Source organism: Tilletiaria anomala, assembly GCF_000711695.1.
Source record: "Tilletiaria anomala UBC 951 chromosome Unknown K437scaffold_9, whole genome shotgun sequence".
In the NCBI taxonomy this organism is placed as follows: domain Eukaryota; kingdom Fungi; phylum Basidiomycota; class Exobasidiomycetes; order Georgefischeriales; family Tilletiariaceae; genus Tilletiaria; species Tilletiaria anomala.
Genome location: NW_013547013.1, coordinates 17,531 through 41,686, shown reverse-complemented (window position 1 = coordinate 41,686; position 24,156 = coordinate 17,531). Strand labels below are relative to the sequence as shown.

The window sequence follows — 24,156 nt, the reverse complement described above, 5'->3', positions numbered from 1 at the left end:
TCACTGACTGAAGCATACATACATTTACGCCACATAGGCTTATCCGCGCATAGAGAACCATCGATTTGTAGAGGTCATGCTCGTAATCCTATCGCATTCAAGAGCACCTGACGGCAGATAAACTACGTGCAGCTGCCCATAGTATGCGGGATTTCAAATATCATCACGTCCAGCGTCGACTGCATGCAGCCCGCACAGACGATTCGGATGCGCCCATCTCTTTCTCTATCTGCACAAGAGGTGTCATGCACATGCACGAGAGCAGGGTAGCTCCATCTTTCTCTTCTCGAGCATACGAAACGTACGATGCAAATAAACAATCAACGGGTGATCTCTTGGTAAATGAGCTCTTTCAGTCTGCAAGAAGGTGTGCACAGTGACAAGGGGGGCATCAGTGTCTTGATATCATTGCAACTTTGAGAGCACCAAGTGTAGGACACAGCAAAGAGGAAACTCACTGTGCGCGGCTCAGCTGCTCCTTGGGATAGTCAAAGTCGAAGAAGCTTGGGTCCAATGGCTCGGCTGTCGGTTCATCCCTGCAAGTGAAAAGGTCAGCGGGACAGATGTAGAGACAGACAAACATCATCAGCAAGTGTCGCATCAACATTCAAGAAAGAACAAAAATATCCCCGCTTCTAGAGTCACGCACGTAGGGTCATGATATGGCGCGAGGTACTCGTGTTGAAGGGCCTCCTCAACAGTGATACGTTTGCGAGGGCTGAAGGTTAGGCACTTCTCCATCAGATCTACGGCGAGCGGGTTGGCTTTCGGGAACATTTGGGAGAAATTCTTGCGCTTTCGGAAAGGCAGAGCGCGGATGTAGTCTCTCGATCGCGACGAGGTTATGGCGTAGAAGTCGTCCAGAGAAGGCGTACCAAGAATCTCCAATGTCAAAGAAAGTTGGTGGTGGTCTGCAGGGGTGATGAAGGCATCAGCCACAGTGCGTACTTTCGCTTGTCACGCGCGCTCGTAAGATCTCGATCGTTGCTCACAGTCCCTACCAGGGAATAATGGCTTTCCCGAAAGCATTTCTGCAAGGATGCACCCTACAGACCAAACGTCGATCGCTTTTGTATACTCTTTGAATCTGCAAGAAAGGAACTCGTTAAGTCGATTGCCCAAGCCTGAGAATTACCTGCCAGCTGGTTGCTCAAAAACCCACGTAAGCATGATTTCCGGTGCCCTGTACCACCGCGTGGCAACATATTCTGTCATGAAGCCTGTCCCCTCTGCCTCTGGCTGATTGGCCGAACGCGCTAAGCCAAAATCGCAGATCTTGAGATCGCAATTTGCATTCAATAGAAGATTAGATGGCTTGAGGTCTCTGTGCAAGACTTGCGCTGAGTGTAGCGCCTTCAGACCGCGGAGGGTCTGGTAGAGGAAGTATTGGCAGTGGTCATCAGAAAGCTGCTGCGTCCTGATGACCCTGTGCATATCTGTCTCCATCAACTCCTGAGGATGCCAAAAAGTCATGAGCATGTCAGAAGCCAGTCTGTGTCAAATACTCTCGCTTTTTGCAGAGAAATAATAGACCAAGACTGCGAGGGGTACTAACCTGAATCAGGTAGACCTCTTGGAAAGCCTCTAAGGACGCCGGCCGGACAATATCTAAAATGGAAATGATATTCTCATGATTGAAGTGACGGAGCAGCTTGATCTCTCGAAGTGTTCGGAGGCAGAACATGCTGTGATCGAAGGGTGTGATCCGCTTGATTGCCACTCTTGTTTGTGATGGGACGTGAACCGCAGAGCTGAAGGATGGGCGAGCAAGCCGAGCGCAAAGGTGCAATGGATCATGATAAGCTTGTGCTCTGCCGATCAGGCTTGACCGCTTGTGAAATCAGATTGGATGATGCTCACCATACGACGCCGTATGCGCCCTCTCCCACCACATCGACAACTTGATAGTTCTCTCCTACGTTGAAATTGGAAAGACCTACGGCTGTATTGGACCCCATCGTGGACGGGAAGTGGATGGATTACTGGTACGGCCGGCGCTTCCCAAGACGACCTCAGGTGGATCTGGATTCAGGGTGGAGCGAATGGCTTCGGCCCGACGTGATCGTCGTAGCGATTCCCAGCAAAGCCCGTGCGTTTCGGTGATCAATACCGCGTATACAGGTAGACGATGGCTCCAAGGGCACGATACAGTAGACCCCCAACGGTGAATAATTGCGATGAGGGCAACTGATGTGATGATGAACAATAGTAGCGGGAATGTCCAACCAGCCAGCCCGTAAGCCCGCCCGCCTGTCCTGAGAGCAGCACCCTATTTCTATCGCGCAGGGGTGTCGTCTGGCGCGCGCGTGCCGGTTCCGCCGGACGTCCGCGCGCGCGAGTTTCTGTGAACTACAAGAATCGAAGCAACTCGAGATTTCAGACTTTTCGCAAAAAAACCCTGAACCCGGGGCTTCACCGCTGTTTTCAAGACATCCAGTTGTTAACAAAATATTAATGTGGGTGAGCAGTCCAATTGGATGAGCGCCAGATTCATTGTAGGCGGTCAAGTGTGAAAGCAGATCACAGCGTCTTCGAGAGAAGAAAATATACAGTCGTGTCCCACGCCAGGGGTATGGACAAGGTGGTACTCGATTCAACTTTGGTTTAATAGATGCAGGCTTCACCGTGTCAGGCCATTCTCCCGGATATTGGATGTATAATTTGTTCAAACCGAGGGGTTTTAGATAAATCCCTGGAACCCTGCAACTATTTGCCAATCTTGCGACTAGTTGGAATCCGATGTGTAATGGCACCCCACATGAGCAATATGAGGATCGACTCTCACCAAAGGTGGCAATTGGCCCGCTTTCTCGCCTAGGCCAATGAATATTTGATTTGGGGTTCAGTCCACCTCACACCCGCCCATTCAACAAGTCATTTACGGACTATCCTTGGTCTAGCTCATACACTGAATCGACGGGCGCCGATGGCAATCACCGTCTACGACATTGGAGTTTGCCGTTGGGTCTTTGGAAAAGACGACAAGTACTTGAAGACTACATAAGTTGTACTTACTTGGGTCACCAAAGAGGCGAGTCCGCCCACCCCCTTGGGGATGTGAAGGAAGCGGGTATGTCCATCCTGGAACATGCATGCGGTCATCGGTGCAGCTTTGGATGTCAAAATCTCGATATAGACCATTTCACTTGATGATGTGCATGGCGCCTATAGGGTGACATCTAAAACATTGCTGTGCTACGAACAAGGAGGCAGGCTGGGGCGAGGGGGTATTCCGATCCCCGAGGCTTATCGAGGGTAGAAAAGGTTGAGGGAGGCTCGAAAGAAAGAAAGTCCTTTCATGGCGCTCCAGAGGTTCACAGAGTCCAAATGACGAGTAGGGAGCCACCAGTGCAAGGCCTGGCTGATATTGTTGTGCTTTGCAAAATGCGAAGTGAGTGTGAGCAAAAGCGGGCTGGTGGAAGGCAATGTTCTCGGTTTGGACCGGATTGAAAAATGGGATGTGGATAATCGACATGTAGTATCTTGAGATGTCCTGCGATGCATGCCAAATGCGACCTCATACAGCTTCGGATAGAATTTTTTCCACCGTGGCGTTGAGGAAGTCCTTTTTAGTCGTCAGAGACGTAGCATACTTGCTTTCGAGCTGCAGACGAATCTGTTTCTTGGTAATCTTTGAAAGGTCGGACTCAGCGATCACTGTTTGAGCGAGCCGGGATAATCGCGCGATCAGCGCAAGCAGACAAAAGGAAGCGGTTTGGCCCAGTGCACTTACGCCTGCGAACGTCAGCTTCAAGCACTGCGTCAGATGGCAAGGCACCGCTACCCGACCGCGAATGCACTGAAGTTTCCAAGCCATTCGTGGGTGTTGCGCGTCCGGAACCTCCTTGCGGAGAGTAGCCAAGTTGTGAACCTCCGTAAATGGACCCTGATGGGTGAGCGAACGGAATAGCGTAGGTAGGTGCGGGAACACCATAGAGCGAAGGCGGCCCTCCATACATGGTTATAGCTGGGGTCTGGTAGCCCATCGATGCCAGCGGGGCCATGGTGTAGGGTTGGCTCATCATCGACTGTCGGTGATCCTGCATGTACCCGCCCGTCTGAGAACCGCCGAATGCCGAATGAGTCGGGCTGTGACCAAAGCTTTGGGAGTGGGTCAGGACAGGCTGACCGTACAGCGAAGGTGTATACATCGAGCCTGCTCTCGAGCCTGCTTTAAGCTTGTTTTCCTCTCGCGCCGCCTGAATGATGGAGCCGATTGAGTGCGCCGAGTTCCGCTCCCAAAGCTCATTCTCGTAATCAGTCCAAGTCTTGAGAGGGATCTCGGCGGGATCAAAGGTTCCTTCATCGTGAATAACAACCTTCTTTCCTTTCTCTCCAGTGACGACACGAGTGTTTCCCCAGGAGAAGTCCTATGGACAATCAGATCAGCATCTTCCTCATCCAGAGCAAGTTGCTGCTTCGTACTCACGTCCATGTGCCAGAAAGCGTACAGCGGCAGGAAGAAGGACCAGATAGGGATGCCTATGATGTAGACGAACATCCAACCGATCATCTCGAATTTGCGATTCAGTAAAAAGATGACCGCTTGGAGACCGTAAATGGCCGCGAGCATGATCAGCGACGTCACGGGAACCGTAGCGTCCGAAGTCGAGACGAGCACAACAAGGTACACGATATATGCAACAGTGACAGGGCTAGGTTGGGAAAAGGGACGTCAGCTTCGAGCTTCGTTCATAATTAGTAATTCGAGGGCCTACGCACGCGATGATCGTCGACAGCAGATCAATTAAGACAATGAACCGCATGGAGAACTATAGAGCAAACAATTCAGTCCAGCACCGCGGCCAAAGGAGTTTGAGAGGACGCTCACCAAGCAGAACCCGCACAAACCTGGCGTCAGGATGAGTTCAAACAGATTGTGGACGGTTGAATTGATCCAGCGACGTCGCTGCGACAGCAACACGCCCCAGTCCTCGGGTGCTGCGGTTTGCGCTTTCGCATCTCGCACAAAGATGGTCTTGTAGTTGCCAAAGTGCTTGAGGACCAACGTTGTCAAGTACCGATCTTCACCAAGATGCAGCAGATTCTTCGTGTGAAGCGTGTCGACGCGATTCTCCGAGTAGTCATCAACGACCGCATTGGCGATGAATAGCGGACGGTGCGTGTCAGGAGTTCTACATTTACGCAGCCATATATTCAGCAGGGTGTCAAACAGAAAAGCTGGCTCTCACTCTGCTCACCTGATGCGGAACATCGAGAAACAGCCTGGAAGACACGTGACCGAACCAAACAGGCTTTCGAATGCCTTGGCCAGGTGATGCGAAATGTAGTATTCGTACACCTGAACGGAAGGGGGACGTGACAACAACTCAGCTCTGTTCTCGAACACACGTAACACAGAGAGCTCGAACGATTTACCTGCAACATAGTAATAAAGCTTTTCTTTGCGTTAGACAACGAAGTCTCACCACAGAGTCCGATAACCTTCTTGTCGTTCGTGAACGCCGAAATGAAGCGATTCAGCGAGTAGGCCTCGACTGTGGTATCGGCATCGACTTGGAGGATGTACTCGTAGAAGCTCGGGTTGACACCGATGACGTTCTTGATCTGGTGGTACATCTCCAGCTCCAAGGGATTCATCGGAAGACCAAAATGGACCTTGTTGAGGAAGCGCATGATGACCAGTTGCGAATCACGCTTTCCACGGTTTCCAGGCCGCTGCCGCTCTGTCGGCTTCCCGCACTTGACGATGACAATGTAAGGTACGACGTGGCCGGCGTTCTCGTAGAGACCGCTGTATACCTTGCCCATGTTATGCTGCTTGGCTCCCTCGCCGAGCGAGAGGAAGCTGAGCGGCTCCGGGTCCAGGTTAGGGTTGGAGCCCAAAACGTCGAGAACGATGCGTGGGGTGGGGCGATCGTTGCCTGAACCGACAATCATGCCGTCACAAATGATGACGATGAGTTTGCGCTTATCGTCGTACTTGAGCGCAGCAAGCGAGTTGATGGTCTTGCGCATCGACTCTTCGCCTTCCGTGTAACATGGGACCTGGCAAATAACGAACTTGTCGTGGTCTTCGGGAGCACGAACGCGCCCGAACTGCAGTGCGGCCAAGAATTTGAAACCTATGATGGCAACCATGACGATGCTAAGGGCCAGAAGAATGTAGCGTGAGAACAGGCACGCTGGGTTGTTGCGGTGATCGGGCTTGCCGATGAAGAAGAGATTGCGCAGGCAAACTCGCTGGCGCTGCTTAACCTCGCTAGACAGCGGCAAGGAGTCGAACTTCTTCGTAATGTCACCTCCCGGGTTTGCCTGGAACAGTTGGATAATGGAATCGTGCATGAACGACAATTGGGTATTGGGAGGAGCCTGCTGGCCTTCAGGAGCAACAGGCACGCCGCGATTGCCTTGCTTTACATAGTCAGAAACGTCGTAGACGCCGCCATTGTAGACAGCAACAGTGCGCCCACCAGTGAGAAGGTCGTTGAGACCGTCTGAGGTGTAGCCCATGAAGCCGACACGCGCAGTGCTTCGCATTCGCCACATCTGCTCATAGTACCAGTCCGGTCGCACATCGTCTGTTTTGAAGGCGCGGAAATCGTGATACTGTGCGTTGACGTCTGTGTTGTTGTCACCACTAAGCTGAACCCAAGGGCTGACAGTGCCCGTGATGCCGTTGCACAGTGCATTGACCTGCACAGGGAAAAGGTTGGTGGCATCCTCTCCGGCGTACTTGAGCACATTTTTGGCGGGCACAACGTCGATGGCGGCAAGATGGCTGGAGGCGATCTTGTTGAGGTTGAAAACCTCCCCGCGGATGGACGTCCAAGCGCTGTTCCCTTTGTGACCCGAGAATTCCTGCACGCTGTAGACGTATTCACGCGGGCAGATCAAGTTTCCGAGGATGGCGATGACAAACACGGCGCAGCCGCAGATGAACCAGACCATGAAGTTGATCGTGAGCTTCTCGCGCCAGGCCATGCGGACGTCGGAGCGCTTGAGACCAAAGAGCGAAAGGAGGGGAGAGGGGATCCAGAAAGTCAAGAGCCAGGTAATGAAGACCCACTTGCGACGAGCAGAAGTGGTCGGAACCTCTTCCGCAACCTGCCCTGCTTCGGGAGCGACGTTTGCCGCGCCGAGGGGGCTGCCCATCTTCTCGTTGGCACCTTGCGTAGCGACACCGGCGAACATGTTGCGCGATGGCGTGTACATCTCTGAACCAATGACGGACGGGGCGCCGCTAAGTCCCATCATGCTCCTACGAGGCGCTGTGAGTTCCGAGAAAGCGCTCTTCGCGTCGTCCATGTAGAGGTCGGAGCTGGCTCCGGCCGGGCCACCGCTACCGCCGACGAGCGGCACGCTCGCTGTTGACTGCTCCTTGAAGGGGTCACCAAAGACACCAACAAGCGGACTGAGCGGCGTTGCCGACTCGTCGAGCAGGCCCATCGGCGAGAAGGGGTCAGCATCGCCACGTGCGATAGCTTCGGCATCCTGCTGAGCCTTCTTTTCATTGACCCGGACCTCTTCTGGATCAACCGCCCTGAGTTCATCCTCGAGCTCACGGAAGGCACGATGGCTGAGGAAGACCTTGACACGGCCGGTGGCAGCCTCGGTGTCGGACCAGCCCATGACCTCCTTGGCGGCAGCAAACTTCTGCTTCGCCTCGCCTGACTGTGCGCCGCGCATTGAAATGGCGGCGAGCGAGAAGGAAGAGGCGTAGCGGTCGCAGAACTCCTCATAAGTCATGCTGACGCTAAAATCGGCTAGCATCTTGCGTGCCATTTCGGCGAGACCGAGGAACTTGATCTGCTGTTTGAGCACTTTCGCCTCGCATTGGTTCGGCAGCTGGTTGTCGTTCGGCCGCAGACAGAAGACGAACCAGGGCTTGGTGTCATCGAGCGTCCCGAAGAGCGTGTCCAGCGCATCGCGGAACTCGCCGACAAAGCCGCTGACCGCATTGTTCTTCTTTGTCCCGTCGGCATTCTCATCTTCCGAATCCTCATCCTCCTTGGCTTCCTTCTTCAAGGTCCCCGACCTTGCCAGGCCGCCGCCCGCGCCACGATTGGGACGACGGGTGGACGGGGCGCGCGTCGGCTTGACTGACTGCTGCGCGGCGACAATGGTCTGGTCGCTCTTGGGATGCGCCTGCGTCTTGAGCGCGCGAGTGCTGAAGAGGGTCTTGACAAAGGGGATAGAGGAGCCAGAGCTCTGAGAACCAGGGATTTCGGTTGCACTCTTGCCTGCCTCTGCCGGCTGCCCAAGCAGGAGGGAGACAAAGTCTGGACTGACGACCTCGGAGTTGCGTTCAAGTAAAGCCTCGCTGGTGTATGTCACGGGTCCGGCAAAGTGGGAGATGGTGAAGGAGGCAAAGCCACTGCGGTCGACCGGGCCAACCTTGAAAGAAGGATGATTTCCCCACCGCTTGCCGAACGCCTCTACCATCGTGTGATCTGTTTTCTTTGGCTGACGCCGCGCTTGGTCGTCGATGATGTGGACGAGGCCACCCGGTTGATTGGTGAGCAAACGCACACACTCAGCATTGTCAAAGAACGGCACATCGGGTGAAAGATGGCGGATGCCCTCGTCGGCATACTCGTCCTTCTTGCTCTCAAAGATGCTCTTGAGCATCCAGCGATGCATCGACTCGTTGGCAAAGTTGATGACGAACTGATCGAGGGAATTGCCCCTGCTGAGGTTCTCAAAGCCGGGCAGGTCAACGACGCCAATGTACGTGTCAAAGTCATCCCTGCAGAGCTTCTCGTTAATGTGCTCGTTGAGCCAAGAAAACAGGAGGCCGTACAATGATTTGGCGAGGTCATCCCTGTTGGCTGCCGCGCCATCAGCATCGAGAAGGATGGTGCAGACCTCATTTTTGATCATTTTGGTCCTGTAGGTGAGCGAGTCCTCAAGATCTTTGGCTTGTATTCCGAGGAAGGCAGCGATGAGATACAGCACCTCAGGATTGCGTACCGAGGCAGAGTCCTGCGTGCGGTGTCGGTCTTGGTAGAATTCGACATTTCCAAGGTGGAGGATGGCGGCAAGGACTTGGCAGATGGAGGCGACCTGACGTTTAGATAGGCCAATGTTCTTGAATGCCTGCTTCAGGCGCTGGAATCTGGCGGAGTCTTCTTTGATAGCCTCCTTGTGGGCGCGGCCCCCGCCGAGGTAGTTGAATTCACCATCGCCAAGGTGCAGAAACTCCTTCTCCTCGGCTGATGCACCAGCGATGAGGTAGTGGAAGATGTGGAACGTCCTTTCATTTGCTGCATGATGGACAACACGGTTCTTCTGCAGATAGTAGTCGAGTGTCTTGCAGCCCATCAGCTTGCCATTGTCATTGAATTGCAGCTCGCTGTAGGTCCCTATACGTGAAGCGTTGGCATTGTCCAGCGTTCGGCAATTGCCAAAAGAGTCGAGCACGAACTCGGCAGCTGGCACCTGGTACGCAAGCTTGGACCCCTTTTTACCAGGTGCCGACACGCTGAGGTTGACTAGCGCCTTGAGCGCCAATCGTCGTAGCTCTGACTTGCCCGAGCTCGTTTCGCCGCTGTATGCATTCATGCAGTCGTCAGTGCACGTTTCAAATGAATGCAACAGGATGGATATCCAACTCACTTCAAAAGAATGCTTTGGTCTTGGCCAGTCCTTCGCATGTAAAAGTACGCATTGCAGGCAGTTGCAAATATGTGTGGCGGGAGCTTGCGGACGCGCGCCTCTTTACTTGTATCCCGATAGTCTCTAGTGTATTCGCGAAGGGTGTCCGGGCTGTTGCGGTTGCCCGTGGAGCCGAACGGATTGACGGATACGAGGATAGAATCGGACAGGTCGGTGTAAGGTAGACCTGAGAAGAAGCGGTCTCTTAGGACCTGGAAAACGGTATCCGCTGTAAGGTTGGTCAGCTCGGAGAGCTTGACATTATCCTCTGCGGTCGCCATGGTGCCTGTCAGGCTGGAGACGAGGCCAACAAAAGCTGAACCGGTCAGCTGGTGAAATTCTTCTGAGGATGAAGCTGGGTTATTCGTAAGAGGTTTGCAGGCCCAAATCCTCCACTTGCTTGTCCGCGAGTGGCAACAAGGGGGCGATGACAGGAGCACGAACCGCGCCGAGCGCTTCTACCTGATCGAGGATTCCACAGCGACCGCGCCGCCGCCAACAACAACAACGATGGCTTGTGTTGAGGATGGGTTTGCCAGCTCGGTTGGGAATTGCATTCGCTGCACTTCTTCAATCCACTCTACCACCACAAGCGACACATTATCCCGTGCTGTAGAAAGGATACATGACTATTGTGGAAAAGAGAACTAGACCCAGAGAGGCAACTCAATCCTCAAAGGTTGCCCCTCGTGATCAGGATCGAACGATGGCTAGTGTGCGCTGCAGTGCGGCGCCTGTGTGGGTGTTTTGTCGCCGGTTTGTACAGGTTGGATCAAGTGAGCCCTCTCTTCCCAAATTCTCCCATCCATGCTCTCTAGTACATGCAAGGTTGGCTCTGGGACAGTCTGGGGGGAGGCTTCTGGGGCCCTGGCCTCCTGTGGATATGGAGTGAATCAAAATGGGTGACGGCATTCCGCGACACAGCAGCCGTGACAATTTGATTGAAATGTACGGCTCGGATTCATGGGCAGCACTGGGTGTATCACTCTCTTGCAGTCTCGCCTCTTCACTGAACCCACCATACGCCTACTATTCCTTTCGTTGAATTGGACCCATTTGTTCCTCTGTTTGTCTCTTCGCGCCATTGCCGTTTGCCTTTTGGTAGCGAAGGTAACTTTCGCCGTGCCATGATGCTGACGCGCGTAATCGGCCAGTATCTACAAGGATGCGAGTATGCATTTCCTATGCCAACTAGCTCCGATCTGGACCACCTCACAGCATTTCTTCTCGCTGGTGTCAGGTCCTCGGAAAAACATGTGACGCTGTTCATCTCTTCATTCATGGCAGCGACATTTGCATTCCCCGCATTCTGCTGTACGCGATGTTACCATCGATGATTGACTCAAGTAGTTTGCGAAACGTCGTATTCTCGCTATGCGCAAGTTCGCAACAACAAAAGAGAGTCGTATAGAGATCTACCAGGATCATTCACAGTGCTGCTCTTGTTTTGTGTGCGAGACACCTGACGACGAGACGCCTGTTTGGATTCATCATCCCCCTTTCGGCGCGCGAGGCTGCTCTATAGCCGAGTCTGCCCCCGCCCTGACAACAACCACCACACAAAAATGCGATGTGCTTTTGCTGTACTATATAGCACATGGCACAACCGCGCAAAGCCCTCATCTTCATCTTTCATCGACTCAGCGGCCTCATCACGTCATCCGTCACCGACTTTCGTCGCTGCAATAGGAAAGCCAGCTAGCTTCACAACAGGACTGGACGCTCGCTTGTGAGGCTTTCAATCGCTTGCCCTCGCGTGTGCAAGCAAAAACCTAGGATGGTAGAACGCGCAATTATGTCCACATCGTGGGGAATCACGCGCATGGGCCATCCGCCTCCGCAACGCAGAATCGGTCACATGTCATATTTCAGAGACCTGGTTGGGCCTTCGAGTGTTCGTTTGAAACTGATGGTGTGTTCGGCAAGATCGTTTGATGTGCGTGTTCGGAGAAGCCAGAGCAGCTTGCTTTTCGAAGGTTGACCTAGACATGGCAGGTAAAGATTGTTGTCTTATATGCGAACGCAAAATGGAAATGTCATTGCCTAGAAATACAAAGAATGCAAATGTAATGCAAACAGGATGCCGCTGTGATTAGGTATATGGAAGGATGCCCGAGCGGAGAGGATGGAATGTCGGAGGTCACCGACAAAGACGGTTGTGGCCCTATGCGTACCCTACCACAGATTTAGAGAGCCGCTGATGTCGTACTATAAGCGGAGGCGGCGGCGGTTGCTGACGACGCCAAAGCCGAAGCAACAGACGAAGCAGCAGCAGCCGCGCTGACGTGGCTCTCGTGCGCCGCGAGCAGCGCAGCCAAGCGGTCGCCGTGCCCTTGTGACATTGTCCCCGGCGCAGCGCGCAGCACCTTGAGCACGTTGGCAGTGAATGTGAAGACGAGCACCAATGCGCCCCAGACCGCCAGTGCTTGCGCAAAGCGTCGCATGCGCCGTTGCTCTGGCTCGTGCTGATGCAGGACGGCGTACAAGACGCCGGGCAGGATGAAGCTAATCGTCGTCGAGCCGATCGAGCCGACAAAGCCGAGCACGATCGAGAGGTCGTCGATGAAGAGGCTGATCGTGAATGTCGTGGAGAGGATCAGGCCGGTCAGGATGCACCATCTCCGAAGCGGAATATCGTGAATTGCGTCGGCTTTGCCCTCTGGTCGTCTAGCACCTGTGTCATCATCTAGTAGCACCTGAGTGTCCTCTTCGTCTCCCTCTCGATGAGAGTCGCCTTCATGCCCCCAATCCTCGTACAATGCGTCGACTGGGTCAGAAGGGAGGACAATACGCTCCCCCCTCGCCTTGGAAAAAACCTTGTCGAAAGAAGCACGGCAAGGGTGTATTTGCAGCGGATAGCAGCATAGCGTGAGCAGGACGATCGCAATGCGTCCTCCACAGACAAATACGCTGGTAGCTGGATACATTGCAATGATGTTACTGCCGATATTTGATCCGAAGCTGATGTAGCCCAAGACTGCCACAATCTTCACACAGAGAATGAAAGCCGTATTCAGTGAATCGTTCTGACGGTTAGTAAAATAGCTCTTGCTCACCTCGTAAATGACAGCTGCTGTCCCGATCGATGTCACGATTATAGCATTGACCCTACTCTCTGAATTGTTTGCCAGCTCGTTGTAGACCGGAAACATATTCTGTTCGGATTGATGCCATACGTTGAGCTCCCATGCTGCTTCCCGGCTGAAGACGGATACACTCACCTGAGCACATGTAAATGCAAAGACGAAGATTGGGAAGATGCTGACCAAGTGCCCATCAATCTTGATCAAGTCGACATCACCACGTGGTGGCAGGTGAGCTTTTGCATGGTCCATGAGGCCGTAGAAGACGACGATGATAACCAAGTACACAACTGCGATGAAGCTACCGAAAGAAAGTGGTTCAGGCTCTGCCACAATAGTAAAGTCCGTGTGCACCTACCTGACGTAGGATGTATGCCGTAGCGAGTCTAGCCGACGAAGGAAGCAGAGTGGAGCTTTGGAAAGAAATCGGTTCGTCGTCAGCATCGGCAAATCATCTATCAGTCTCGTGAACAGACTCGTACTGACTCAAAAAAACCATGAATATCAGGATCCAGAGGTCTCTATTGAGGAAAGAGCCAGGAATCTCGTGCGGGTCCTTGCCGAAAGCCTTGAAGAAGGATATCATCACCTGTGGCATGAGCTGGCCTCCGATGATGAGGTAGGAGATGGAGACGCCATAGCACTTGAGGGCGATAGCCAGGTCGAACCAGCGTGCGCCCGATGGAATGGTCTTTCTGGCCACCGAAAAGAAGCTTGTGCCCCTGCCTCCAACCTTGGCGGCGCAGCGCGTAAGCAGGTAGAGGCCCGATGCCGATGTGAAGCTGCAAAGAACGATGAGCCCGATCCCAGGTAGCAGGCCGGTGTACTTCATCGCATATGGCATGGCGCAGATTCCGGCGCCGATCAGCGTGTTAAGCAGATTGGCAACACTGCTGAGCATGGTCCCAGTGACGGCCGGTGAACTCGACCCAAGGCTAGCCGACGGCATTCTGGGTGATACAGGTGCGATGTCGTCATCATCCACGTGCGACCCGGCCTGGTCGCTCGGCTGTCGAGAGCTCATGGCGGCCAGCCAGTATTCTTTCAGGAGAATCGAACCCGACGAGGAACGCAGCAGGAGCAGGTTGGCAATGTCTTCTGTTTCATCAGTGCCTCCCGTGACCTCAAACCAACCGCTGTTGTGAAGTTGATTTTGTACGATATACGGCACAGCTTGCTACCCCTACCAGATAGGGAGGGTAGTGTTTGGCGGAACTCGGGACTGATAAAACAACCCTCCCCACAGAGAGAAGCATAGTTGAGAATTGGGAGGACCCACTGTGAGTCACCACAGCATGAATGAGAGCGAGAAAGCTCCTATCCAACTTTCCAACCTTCCAGCACCATCCTGACAAGAGCCTCGCAGGTCCATTCAGCGTGTGCAGCCTATATACACGAGCCGAAGTTGCGTATGACTTGCAGACTGCAGCACGTACATAGCATCTTATCAAAAGCCTCGCTCGCAAACACCGCACGAAGCTTTCCCTCTCTGACTGCTGTGCACTTGGTGAACACGCGTCGCCCGGCCACACCTGCTCACCCTGTCCAAGCGTTCTTCGTCGCGCAACGATTCGCGCACTCCAATTCCTCCGCCATGGCAGCACCAGCTCGCAATCCGGACGCTCCTGCATCCCCCACCGTCAAGAAGGACGCGCATGAATGGAGCAGGGCAGCGCTCGAAGGGGTCTTGGCGAAACGATTCTTCTACAACCAAGCGTTCGAGATCTACGGAGGTTAGCATATGGCCTGTGTTTGTTGCCGCTACTAATGTGATGGCTGAAAGAATTTATCTTCGCATATAGGAGTCGCTGGTCTGTACGACTACGGACCCACCGGTGCCGCCCTGCAAGCCAATATCATTGCAGCATGGCGGAATCACTTCATCCTCGAAGAAGAGATGCTCGAGCTCGACACGACCATCATGACACTATCAGACGTTCTCAAGACTTCCGGACACGTGGACAAGTTTGCAGACTTCATGTGCAAGGACCTGAAGAACGGAGAAATCTTCCGTGCGGATCACCTCGTTGAGGGCGTGCTAGAAGCGCGGTTGAAAGGCGACGAGCAGGCTCGCGAGGCCGAGGCCGGCACTACTTCCAAACCAAAAGAGGAAGTAGCTGCAGAGGGCAGCGAGGACAAGAAAACGGCCAAAAAGAAGAAGATCAAGAGCGCTGCCGTTAAGCTCGATGACGCCGTCAAAGCTGAGTACGAGAGCGTGCTGGCCCAGATCGACAATTACACAGGCGCAGAGCTCGGTCAGCTCATCAAGAAATTCGCCATCAAGTCTCCTGAGACTGGTAATGAGTTGAGCGAGCCGGTAGAGTTCAACCTGATGTTCGAGACTCAAATCGGACCAACAGGCTATGTCAAGGGCTACCTCCGACCGGAGACGGCGCAAGGACACTTTGTCAACTTTGCTAGACTTCTAGACTTTAACAACGGTAGGGTTCCTTTTGCAAGTGCGCATATTGGCAAGTCATTCAGGAACGAGATCAGCCCCAGAGCTGGTTTGCTTCGAGTGAGGGAGTTTGTCATGGCAGAGATCGAGCATTACGTAGACCCGCTCGACAAAAACCACGAGCGTTTCGACGAAGTCAAGCAGGTCAAGCTTCCTTTCTTGCCCAAAGGCATCCAGCAATCCGGAAAGACAGACATCACGACGACTACCATCGGCGAGGCAGTCGCTAGTGGTATGGTGGACAACCAGACGCTCGGTTATTTCTTGGCACGAATCTACCTATTCCTGCAGAAGATTGGCATCGACACACAGCGCGTGCGCTTCCGCCAGCACATGGCCAACGAGATGGCACACTACGCCTCGGACTGCTGGGATGCGGAGATCAAGACCAGCTACGGCTGGGTCGAATGCGTCGGCTGTGCGGACCGCAGTGCATATGACCTGACAGTCCACAGCAAGCGCACGCACAAGGAGCTGCACGTGCAGGTGCCTCTGAAGGAGCCTAAGGTATACGACAAGCTCATCCCCGAGCTTAACCGCAAGGCTCTTGGACCAAAGTTCAAGAAGGAGGCCAAGGCCGTTGAGGAGGCTATCGTCGAGATGGACCAGGATGCGCTCGGCTCGCTGCAGTCACAACTGCAGAATGGCTCGGCCAAGGTCAAGGTTGGATCGCAGGAATACGAGATTACACCAGACCTCGTTAAGGTAGAGCTGAAGGTAGTCAAGGAGACCGTTCGGACATACACACCAAATGTCATCGAGCCGTCCTTCGGTATTGGCCGTATCTTCTACTCCCTGCTCGAGCACTCGTTCTGGGCAAGGGAAGAGGATGCAGACCGTGGTGTTCTCAGCCTACCGCCCTTGGTCGCTCCGTTCAAGGCACTCATCGTCCCGATCTCCAACAGCAAGGAACTGGCGCCGCTCGTCAAGCAGGTCAGCCGGAAATTGCGTTCCGCCGGCGTCGCCGCTAGGGTGGACGACAGCAGCGCAACGATCGGTCGACGGTATGCACGAAATGACGAGCTCGGCACGCCTTTTGCTTGTACTTTAGACTTCGCGTCTCTCAGCAAGGGCACGGTAAGTTCGAAGCGTTGTGATGGTGCACCATTGTATATCTTGTTGATTTGCCCTCGGTTCCTCCCACAGATGACCCTTCGCGAAAGAGATACAACTTCCCAACTGATTGGCCCCATCGATGAAGTCATCTCCGTCATCAGGACTCTGTGCGATGGCGAGATTGACTGGCAGGGAGCGCAGAAGAGGTTGCCGGCCTACAGTGGGCAGCAGGCGCTCGATTAAAGTGCCCTGTCTGTAACGTATACGACATGAGCACCCATTCCATCCATCCTCTTGGGCGACATTAAGCGTTGGCAGAATGAGAATTAGGTCATGCGCAATTGAAGAGCAGGAAAGTGTTGTAGACAATTATACAAGACGTGGAGGATCCCAAAATACCGGCGAAACGTAGGTACAACAAAAGCTACTGCAAGCTTCCCACCGGGACCTTACATGCAGAAAAGTCTAGAGGAGTGCTTCTTGCGGGACACTTCCTCCAGCCGCGCCTCAAGCGCTTCCCTTGCCTTCTCCTTGGCTTGCCTCTCTTCTTGGATCTTACTTTCGTAGTCTTGCTTCTCGAGAATGACGCTGTTACGAACGCGCTCAACTTCGGCTGTCGCCTTCTTCACTTGCATCTGTAGCTCATCCGCTTGCGCCGAAAAGCGATCACGCTCCCGGGTAATTTCGGAGAGTTGCACTCGAGATTTGCGGAGCTGTCAGAGGGTACATGCAGTCAGTATATGGCTTGTAAGTAGTGTGGCTCGCTGCAAAGAAAAGGCTCACATTTCTCTCGCTATCATTTAGGGCTGCTTCTAATGTAGCAACCAAGTCAATGTTCGCCTGCAGATCTGCTTCACAGTGAGCAAGCTGCTTCGTGAGCTTCTGCAGCTCCTCGGCCTGTTCCGCCATGACCTTCGCGCTCCGCGGATCTGGCGCAACCGTTGACGAAGAGCCATTGCTGAGTGAGGCAGTGGAGCTCGAACGGGTCAGCGCGCCCTCGATCGAGTCGGGTCGCGCTGACGAGCTGGAACTTCTGGTGCCCGTCGAGCTTCTGGCATTGACATTGCCTCCGGTGGGCGTGGGAGGAGGAGGCATGTTTGGCGGCGGCGTAGGCGGAGGAGGCTTTGATCCTGCTTGACCTGCGCGGGCGAAGCTTCTCGATCCTCCGTCGGAAAGCTGCTCTATCTCCTGGCTCGTGCGCATTCCTGTACGCGATGCTGACCGGTGACCATTCACTAATCCATCCATGACGGGGCTGTGCTCCATCGTCAGCAACGCCAGAGAGTCCCTGGCCTTTCCAGCGCGAGATTCGGCAGCTGCGAGCTTCATTTGCGTATCTCGAAGTTGCATGTCCTGGCGTGTACGCTCCTCTGACAAAGCTTGTAAATCAGCCTTGCTACGCAGAAGGTCATTCCTCGCTTGTGACAATAGGCTGCGCTGCGTTTCGAGCTCCTTTGCAAGGGCGCTGCTGGCATTCGTAGTGTGAAGGCCGTTTTCCCGTTCCATGCTGTCCCGCAATACAGCGAGCTCAGTAGCGACTTGGTCCCGCTCTGCCTGCGCCTCAGTAAGGGCGGCCTCGAGAACGACGAGTGCATCACTGGTTTCAGCGAGCTCAGCTTTCAGCATGTCCATCTCGACAGGGTCAACTTCAAGCTGGCTTTGCAGAAGACGGTGTCGCTTCTCAAACTCGGTGTTAGCTTCGCGCAAGTTGTCGCGCTCCTTGGAGACAGTCTGCAACTCTTCCTGGATGCGAGTGAGCTTGTCCTCGTGCTCCGTTCGCAAGGCAGCTAGCTCCGTTTCGTGCGCCTGCGTCTTTTGCCCTAAACTTGCATGCAACTGCTTCATCTCTTCTTGATGGGCAGCAGCGATGGCAGACGCGTCCTCAGCAGCTTTCTGCGACTGCTGCGTTTTGAGTTCATTAAGGAACTGGTTGTGGGTGTCCTCCCATCCTTCGAGCTTAGTATTGTGCTCTTGCTCTAGGCGATCGATTGCGGCCTTGTGCGCTTCGACGAGCTCAGACTTCTCCCTCTCATGCGTAGCATTGGTCTCCGACAGCGCCTTCTCATGCTTTTCCTGGCGCGCAGCAAGCGCCTTGTCGTGCTGGTCCCGTAACTCGGACAACGCAGACTCGTGCTGCATACGTAGCTCTGTCTCCGCGGCTGTGGCGGCGCTTTCTGTGCGGGCGACAGCTTCGCGAAGCTCCTTATCTTTCTCTTCGAGTTGTGTCGCGTGGGCGGCCGTTGCATCTATGAGAGCTTCGGTGTGACTCAAAGTGAGCTCCTGAACATTAGCAGAATGTTCGCGGCTGAGCGAGGTCAATGCCTTGTTGAGCGCATCCTCGTACTGCGCGTCGCGAGCTAAAAGCGTTTCGGAGTGTTGACGCGAGAGATCGGTCAGGGTGCTGAGGTGCTCTTGCTCTTTCGCGTCCAGCACGGCAGCATACTCTTTGGCGCGGTCAGCCAGCGCGGCAGCGATGTCTTCCTTCTGGGCTGTAGAGTGCGACTCTGCTGCTGCAGCGAGCGAGCGTTGAGACAGGAGCTCGTACTCTGACTTTGTGCGCTCCAGCTGGCTGGCATGCTCTTCACGAAGACGTTTGAGGAGGCTTTCACGTTCTTCCTGGCCTTCGGCATCACGGCTCTCCTGCTCGAGATTGGCATTGCTCAAGGCAGACGCATGCTGCTCATCCTTCCAGGCCAGCGCACGCTCGTGCTCGTCTTTGAGGCGAGCGAGAGCCTGCTCGTGCTCAGCCTTGCGTGCGGAGAGCACGTCGGCATGCTCAGATGAGAGGCGCGCAAGTTCATTACTGTGTTTTTCCGCCAGAGCAGACAGCGCAGACTGGTGCTGAACGGACTTGTCTTCGAGCGCACGCGCTTGAATTGCGTTCTGTTCCTGGCTCGCTGCATCGTGCTTGGTAGAGAGAACGCTCAATGCGAGCTTGTGCTCATCCTGCAGACGCGCAGTGTCATGCTTGCTGGACTCCGCCACGGTGCTGACGTTCGCAAGAGTCGAGGCGTGCGCCTTTTCCGCTTCCTTGAGCTTGGCACGCAAAGCTTCCAGCTCGCTCGTCAGGCTTCCAACCATCTCGTGGGACGCAGCATCGAGCGCCTCTCGCTCCTTGTGCGCAGCCTCGAGTTCGCTCTTGAGGTACTCCGTCTGCTCGCGGTGAGAGTTCTCCTTCTTGGCGAAGGAGAGGAGAAGCTGCTGCACCTGTAGGGACTGCTGGTTGTTCCCGCTCTCTGCGAGTACCTGTTGCAAGGCCTCAAGCTGCGCCTCGACTGCCTGCGAGAGGGCGGGTGTCGATGCGCCTGCGGCAGGGGAGGACGTCGTCGTCGTCGTAGGTGCCTCTCCATCCACCAGCTGCGCCTCGCTGGCCGAAGCCAGCTCGGAGGAGAGTGACTTGCTCTCGGTGACAGTTTCTGCGGAAGCGGGTGCAGATGCGACGGATGAGGAGCGCTGGACGGCGTCTAGCTCATCTTCGCGCTCCTTCAGAATGGCTTGAAGTTGGTCCCTCTCTTTCTCAAGGGACAAGATCTTGCGCTCATAGTTCGCCGGCGAATCCGGCTCGATGGCCTTGAAGAAGGGCGAAGGCGGAACTGTGCCGGATAATGATAAGGGCCGCGGCCCCCGCGATAACTCCCCAACAAAAGACTGCCCCGACGACATGGAGCGAGTACGAACGTGATGATTGCCGTTTGTTTTGCTGATCATTCCGCCGCCCGACGCCTTCATCTCCCTTACTTCCGGTTGGCTGTCGGCCGGCTTGTACCCTAAAAAAGAGCCGGAGGACCTTCTCTGCAGCGTCTCGACAACGCTGCTGCCGCTGTCGAGGCGCAGGCTCTCGGGGCGGCGCATCGCGCCACCGCCCGCGCGTGACGGTGAAACCTGCCATGAATCGCGCCGACGCGAGGGGCTGAGCATCGTCGGTGACGAGCACGAGTCGTCACCGTCGGTGTGCGGATCGTGCACCGGGGGGGAGAGCTCCTCCATCTCCTCATCCGGTGCCGCCGCCGCGCGGGTCAGCTTGGCCTCGGCAATCTGGCCGCTGAGCTTCTCAATATCCTGCAGCGCTTCGCGGTGGCGGACCTGAACGGTGCTGAGCTCGGCGAGGGTCTTGGCGTGCGAGTCGCGCAGAAGCAGCATCTCCGACTGCAGCTCGGCGAAGTGCACGTCTCCCGCTACAGGGACGCCATTTCCGTCTGCAGCTACAGCCGCATTCGGATTCGCGGCCGCGTCGGCGACGGGGTCTGCTGCGTTCTTCTCGAGCTGGCGGATGCGGTCCTCGAGCTTGCCGCGCTCGAGCTGGTCGCGCGCGACGGCGTCGGTGAGGTTTCCCTTGTCGCGCGCAAGGGCTTCCTTCTCGGTGACAACGGTGTCGAGTCGTTTCTCGAGCTCGAGGACGCGCTGGTCGCGTGCGTCAAGCTCCTCGAGGAGCGCCTTGTTTTCGACGGTGATGTCGAGCGTGTCAAGGCGCTGCAGCAGCTCGCGGTACTGCTCATCGCGGCGCTCGAGATCGCGCTCGAGGCGCTCGACCTGCGCGGTGAGCTGCGCGAGGGAAGAGTCGGACGCGAGCAGGCGCTTCTCAAGCTCTTTGATGTACGCCTCGGCGGAGCTTTCGGCCTGGCGGAGGCGGACGACCTCCTTGCGTAGCTCGCTGGCCATGCCCGAGTCAGCGTCCTCCTTGTTCGAATACGACTGGAGACGCGCCTCGAGCTCGGTGGCGTAGGTGTTGGCCGAGCTCTCGCGATCCTGCAGCTGGCTGAGGCGCGTCTGCAGCTCGACGATGGTCGACTCTCGCGCGTCGAGCTGCTGCTCGACGAGGTTGATGCGCTCGTCCTGCTCGACGATCTTGCTCTCATGCTCGTTGATGATATCCTCCGAGTGGCCGAGCGCGGCCTTCATCAGGTTGATCTGGCCCTCGAGAACGTCAATGGCCTTTTCGTACTCGAGGATGATCGGCTCGGCAGCCTGTAGGAAGTCCGAGTCCTTCTTCTGGTGCTCTCGCGCCTTGAGCTCGCGCTTGAGCACGGCAATCTGCACCTGATCGGTGCTCTGCCGGTCGTTCAGCTGGCGCACGGTCGCCTCCAACTTCTTGACCTTGTCATCGTCGGCAATGCCGCGTAGCGCGGCGGTGGAGCCGCTGCCTTTAGAGCTCTTGAGCACAGCAAGCTCCTTGCGCAGCTTGGTCACCTGGCCCTGTAAGTAGTCTAGGTCGTCCCAGCCGATCTCCTGCTCGTTAAGCTCGGCCTTGTTCTTGATGTTGCGCGCGCGGTTGGCGTACTGCAGCGTGTTTACCGTCTCGCCGACGTTGTACTCGGTCGGGGAGACGCATGCGATCATGAGCGTGTGCGCGTTACCGCCAAGACTGTCCTGAAGCAGGCGCGTCAGCTTCGAGTCGCGGTACGGGATGTGCGTCGTCTTGCGCGCCTTGACCGGGTCGCCAAGCGCAGAGATGACGTTGCCGAGCGCGTGCAGGCCAGAGTTAATCGAGATACCCTCCTTGATGCGCTCGCCTTGCGCAGCGGTCCGCTTGAGCTGTCCGCGAGGCAAACGCGAAAAGAGAAAGAAAAAAGGAACGTAAAGAAACCGCAGCATCAGACAGATTGATCATAGGCCTCTACACACCCTTTGCAGCTACTCACCCGTTCAGATCCAGCCAAATCGACAAAGTGGAACTTGCTGACGACTGTCGTCCACTCACCTTCGCCGGTGCCCAGGACGCCGCTGAGGCCCCGCATGCGCTCCTCCGCGGCGAGGCCAGCCCCCCCGCCGGCGACAGGCGACTGGCTGCGGGAACCCGAGAGCAGCGTGTTGGGCGTGCGCAGGCCTGAGACGGACGCGCGGCCGGCGCTGGCGCTGGGAAAGCCTGTCGGCGTCGAGCGGCCGAGCGACGACGAAGGGCGCGGCAGGCCGGACGTCGAAGCGCGGCCCGTTGGCGTTGTCCGGCCGTTCAGCGCGGAGTTGGCGAGCGCCGCGGCGCCGCTGCCGCTGCTGGCGACGGGGGGCGGCGCGGGCCCGCTGCCGCCACACTTGCGCTGGGTCATTGTCAGGGAGAAGATGGCGTGGGAGCGAGAAGACTGGGCGTTCATGTCAGTCTCGTTGGTGCGGCGCACAGCGCTGCCCTGGACGAGGTAGTTCATGACGTCCGCAACGTTGTTCACCTTGACCTCGCGCAGGCCGCTCCAGAAGATGTGACCGGCCTTGTCCTCGCGGATCTGGACGAGTGGACGCGCATCGCCGTCGGCGTCGGCCAGCAGGTCGATTAGGTCCTCGTTGTAGATTTCGATGAAGCTCGCCTTGATGGTGTATTGGATGGCGCCGGAGCGTGCCTTTTGCGCGTTGACCGCGTCGAAGATCTGCGCCACGGCACGCGGGATGATGCCCATGTCGGGGTCGGGCGCCCGGCCGGCGACGAGGCCTTCAAAGTCGATCGAGTCGGAGGAGGACGTGCCCATGGTGTAGGATTTCCCGCTGGACGTCTGCCCATATGCGAGGATTGTGACGTTGTAGCCTTCGAGGAACTTTGGTATCAGGGCCGACGCCGAGCTCTTGTAGACTGCATCTTGCCCGTCGGCTGGACTGAGGACGCGATCAAAGGCGAATTGCAGCCGCTTGTCGCGTGCTGAACTCGTCGCCGCTGCCGGCGCGGACCCGGGTGGGGGCGGCCCTGATGCATCGACTGTGAGTGAGTTAGCCGAGTTGACTGTGATGACAGAGCGCTGCCAGCGCGCTGGGATCGACGCTTGATCATGTTCTGTGACAGGACGGATGCGAACCGCTGCAGAAGGAAAGATCAAATGGGCGGGGGAGGTCAGTGTATGCTCCTTTCCCACGAGCTTGAGCCGAGTATCCCTCCGGAGATACGATGGACACCCCGAATGCTCCGACTCACCAACTTGGACAGATGTGATATTGGTGCCAGAAGAGGACGCTGCTGCGGATGATGACGACGCTGCTCCATTTGATGATCCCAGCAACGCGCTGAGCGTGCTGCCTGTGCTCGGGCTGGCAGGCAAGCCTGATGCGCTGACGCGCTTGGCCGGCATCATGATGCCCTACCCTGTTCCGAATTGACTGGGGAGAGTGCGATGGCAACGAGCAACGTGGGGCTGGGGTTCGCGTGCTCGCTGGGCCCTCTTGAGAGCCTGAGAGGCGGCTCTTTTTCCCCTGATAGATGTGAGAAGAGGTGTAGATGCTGGTGAACAATAACTACGGCAGCGGCAGCGTCGCGGGGTGTGTGTTTGCGGTTCCCAGTATCCGCGACACCCAGCTCGGTTCTGTTACGGTACGCCTGGCACAGCTTGGCTACGCAACGCTACACAGCAGGGACCCGGCTTCGAGGGAGGGGGATAGGTATCAGGCATATAGGCCTGTGCTGGAATCGTCCCAGCTGGAACTCGCAGTCTTCTTGCGCAAGAAGACTGGGGAGGGATGGAGGGATGGGGATGGGCACAGAGGCGGATTATGCTCCAGCTCTTGTTTGCTGTGGTGGGTGGATATGTATTTTAATGTGGTGTAGAGAGCGGGAGAGAGCGATGCAGTGCAGTCGATACATATTCGAACATACAGCGAGTCGCGTGCATACACATACACGAGGGCGGGCACACCGCACACCGCCCTGACCCAGAGTGCCCAATGGGCGGAGTCCCCCGGCGGATACACACACAGTTCCGACGTGAACAGAGACTCTATATCCGCCAAAAACGAGAAGAGATCCACCTGAAAATGATGGATTTAGAAGAATCTGCCACGTATTTCCCCTACTTTTAACCCGCACAGGGCCCCTGCCGTCGTTTTCTCGTCCAAGGATGCCCACCCTTGAGCCTCTGTCCTGGTGGGTGCAGACTGATGGCTCTCTTCGCTCGGTCCCTCCGGGCGTTGCGCGGCTCTGTGTGTGTGACTGAGGCTTCCCCTTGAATTGGACAATCCCCTCCCCCCCGTCCG

General features: G+C 55.9%; 5 protein-coding genes across 5 annotated transcripts; 1 reads left to right on the top strand and 4 right to left on the bottom strand.

The window, feature by feature from the left end:
- Positions 1–70: 70 nt before the first annotated feature.
- Positions 71–2,204, bottom strand: K437DRAFT_232088 (putative MAP kinase Kpp2). The gene is made up of 7 exons (XM_013389885.1): positions 1,861–2,204; positions 1,556–1,751; positions 1,163–1,452; positions 993–1,087; positions 650–911; positions 459–536; positions 71–357 (listed from the first exon to the last, which is right to left on the bottom strand). The coding sequence occupies exons 1-7, from the start codon at positions 1,956–1,958 to the stop codon at positions 321–323; spliced, it is 1,056 nt and encodes a 351-aa protein (XP_013245339.1). The 5' UTR covers positions 1,959–2,204; the 3' UTR covers positions 71–320.
- A 1,125-nt stretch (positions 2,205–3,329) lies between these two features.
- K437DRAFT_185596 (glycosyltransferase family 2 protein) lies at positions 3,330–10,071 on the bottom strand. Its single transcript, XM_013389884.1, has 8 exons — positions 9,580–10,071; positions 5,380–9,511; positions 5,202–5,302; positions 4,832–5,135; positions 4,723–4,772; positions 4,430–4,655; positions 3,734–4,370; positions 3,330–3,657 (listed from the first exon to the last, which is right to left on the bottom strand). Exons 1-8 carry the CDS (start codon positions 9,897–9,899, stop codon positions 3,518–3,520), a joined length of 5,910 nt encoding a protein of 1,969 aa, XP_013245338.1. The 5' UTR covers positions 9,900–10,071; the 3' UTR covers positions 3,330–3,517.
- Positions 10,072–11,804: 1,733 nt separating this feature from the next.
- K437DRAFT_220449 (uncharacterized protein) lies at positions 11,805–13,650 on the bottom strand (the record flags this gene model as incomplete). Its single annotated transcript, XM_013389883.1, has 5 exons — positions 11,805–12,605; positions 12,675–12,773; positions 12,840–13,002; positions 13,060–13,114; positions 13,188–13,650. 5 exons carry the CDS (start codon positions 13,648–13,650, stop codon positions 11,805–11,807), a joined length of 1,581 nt encoding a protein of 526 aa, XP_013245337.1.
- Positions 13,651–14,295: 645 nt separating this feature from the next.
- Positions 14,296–16,458, top strand: K437DRAFT_261268 (putative glycine--tRNA ligase GRS1; the record flags this gene model as incomplete). The annotated part of the gene is made up of 3 exons (XM_013389882.1): positions 14,296–14,434; positions 14,504–16,236; positions 16,306–16,458. 3 exons carry the CDS (start codon positions 14,296–14,298, stop codon positions 16,456–16,458), a joined length of 2,025 nt encoding a protein of 674 aa, XP_013245336.1.
- A 56-nt stretch (positions 16,459–16,514) lies between these two features.
- K437DRAFT_232078 (kinesin-domain-containing protein) lies at positions 16,515–23,654 on the bottom strand. The gene is made up of 4 exons (XM_013389881.1): positions 23,105–23,654; positions 21,855–22,990; positions 16,999–21,747; positions 16,515–16,928 (listed from the first exon to the last, which is right to left on the bottom strand). The coding sequence occupies exons 1-4, from the start codon at positions 23,259–23,261 to the stop codon at positions 16,665–16,667; spliced, it is 6,306 nt and encodes a 2,101-aa protein (XP_013245335.1). The 5' UTR covers positions 23,262–23,654; the 3' UTR covers positions 16,515–16,664.
- Between the last annotated feature and the right edge of the window lie 502 nt (positions 23,655–24,156).

Bases quoted from the DNA above. Each gene is read 5' to 3' on its own strand.
- K437DRAFT_185596 (XM_013389884.1), bottom strand. From the start codon at position 9,899: ATGGCGACCGCAGAGGATAATGTCAAGCTCTCCGAGCTGACCAACCTT. The intron at 9,512-9,579 runs GTGAGTTGGATA...GAATGCATACAG, and splicing joins GACCAAAGCATTCTTTTGAA to CGGCGAAACGAGCTCGGGCA. The intron at 5,136-5,201 runs GTGAGCAGAGTG...GCGTAAATGTAG, and splicing joins TTCTCGATGTTCCGCATCAG to AACTCCTGACACGCACCGTC.
- K437DRAFT_232088 (XM_013389885.1), bottom strand. From the start codon at position 1,958: ATGGGGTCCAATACAGCCGTAGGTCTTTCCAATTTCAACGTAGGAGAG. The intron at 1,088-1,162 runs GTGGGTTTTTGA...CCTTTCTTGCAG, and splicing joins GCACCGGAAATCATGCTTAC to ATTCAAAGAGTATACAAAAG. The intron at 537-649 runs GTGCGTGACTCT...TTTCACTTGCAG, and splicing joins GCGCCATATCATGACCCTAC to GGATGAACCGACAGCCGAGC.
- K437DRAFT_232078 (XM_013389881.1), bottom strand. From the start codon at position 23,261: ATGATGCCGGCCAAGCGCGTCAGCGCATCAGGCTTGCCTGCCAGCCCG. The intron at 22,991-23,104 runs GTGAGTCGGAGC...TTCCTTCTGCAG, and splicing joins TATCACATCTGTCCAAGTTG to CGGTTCGCATCCGTCCTGTC. The intron at 16,929-16,998 runs GTGAGCCTTTTC...ACCCTCTGACAG, and splicing joins TAAATGATAGCGAGAGAAAT to CTCCGCAAATCTCGAGTGCA.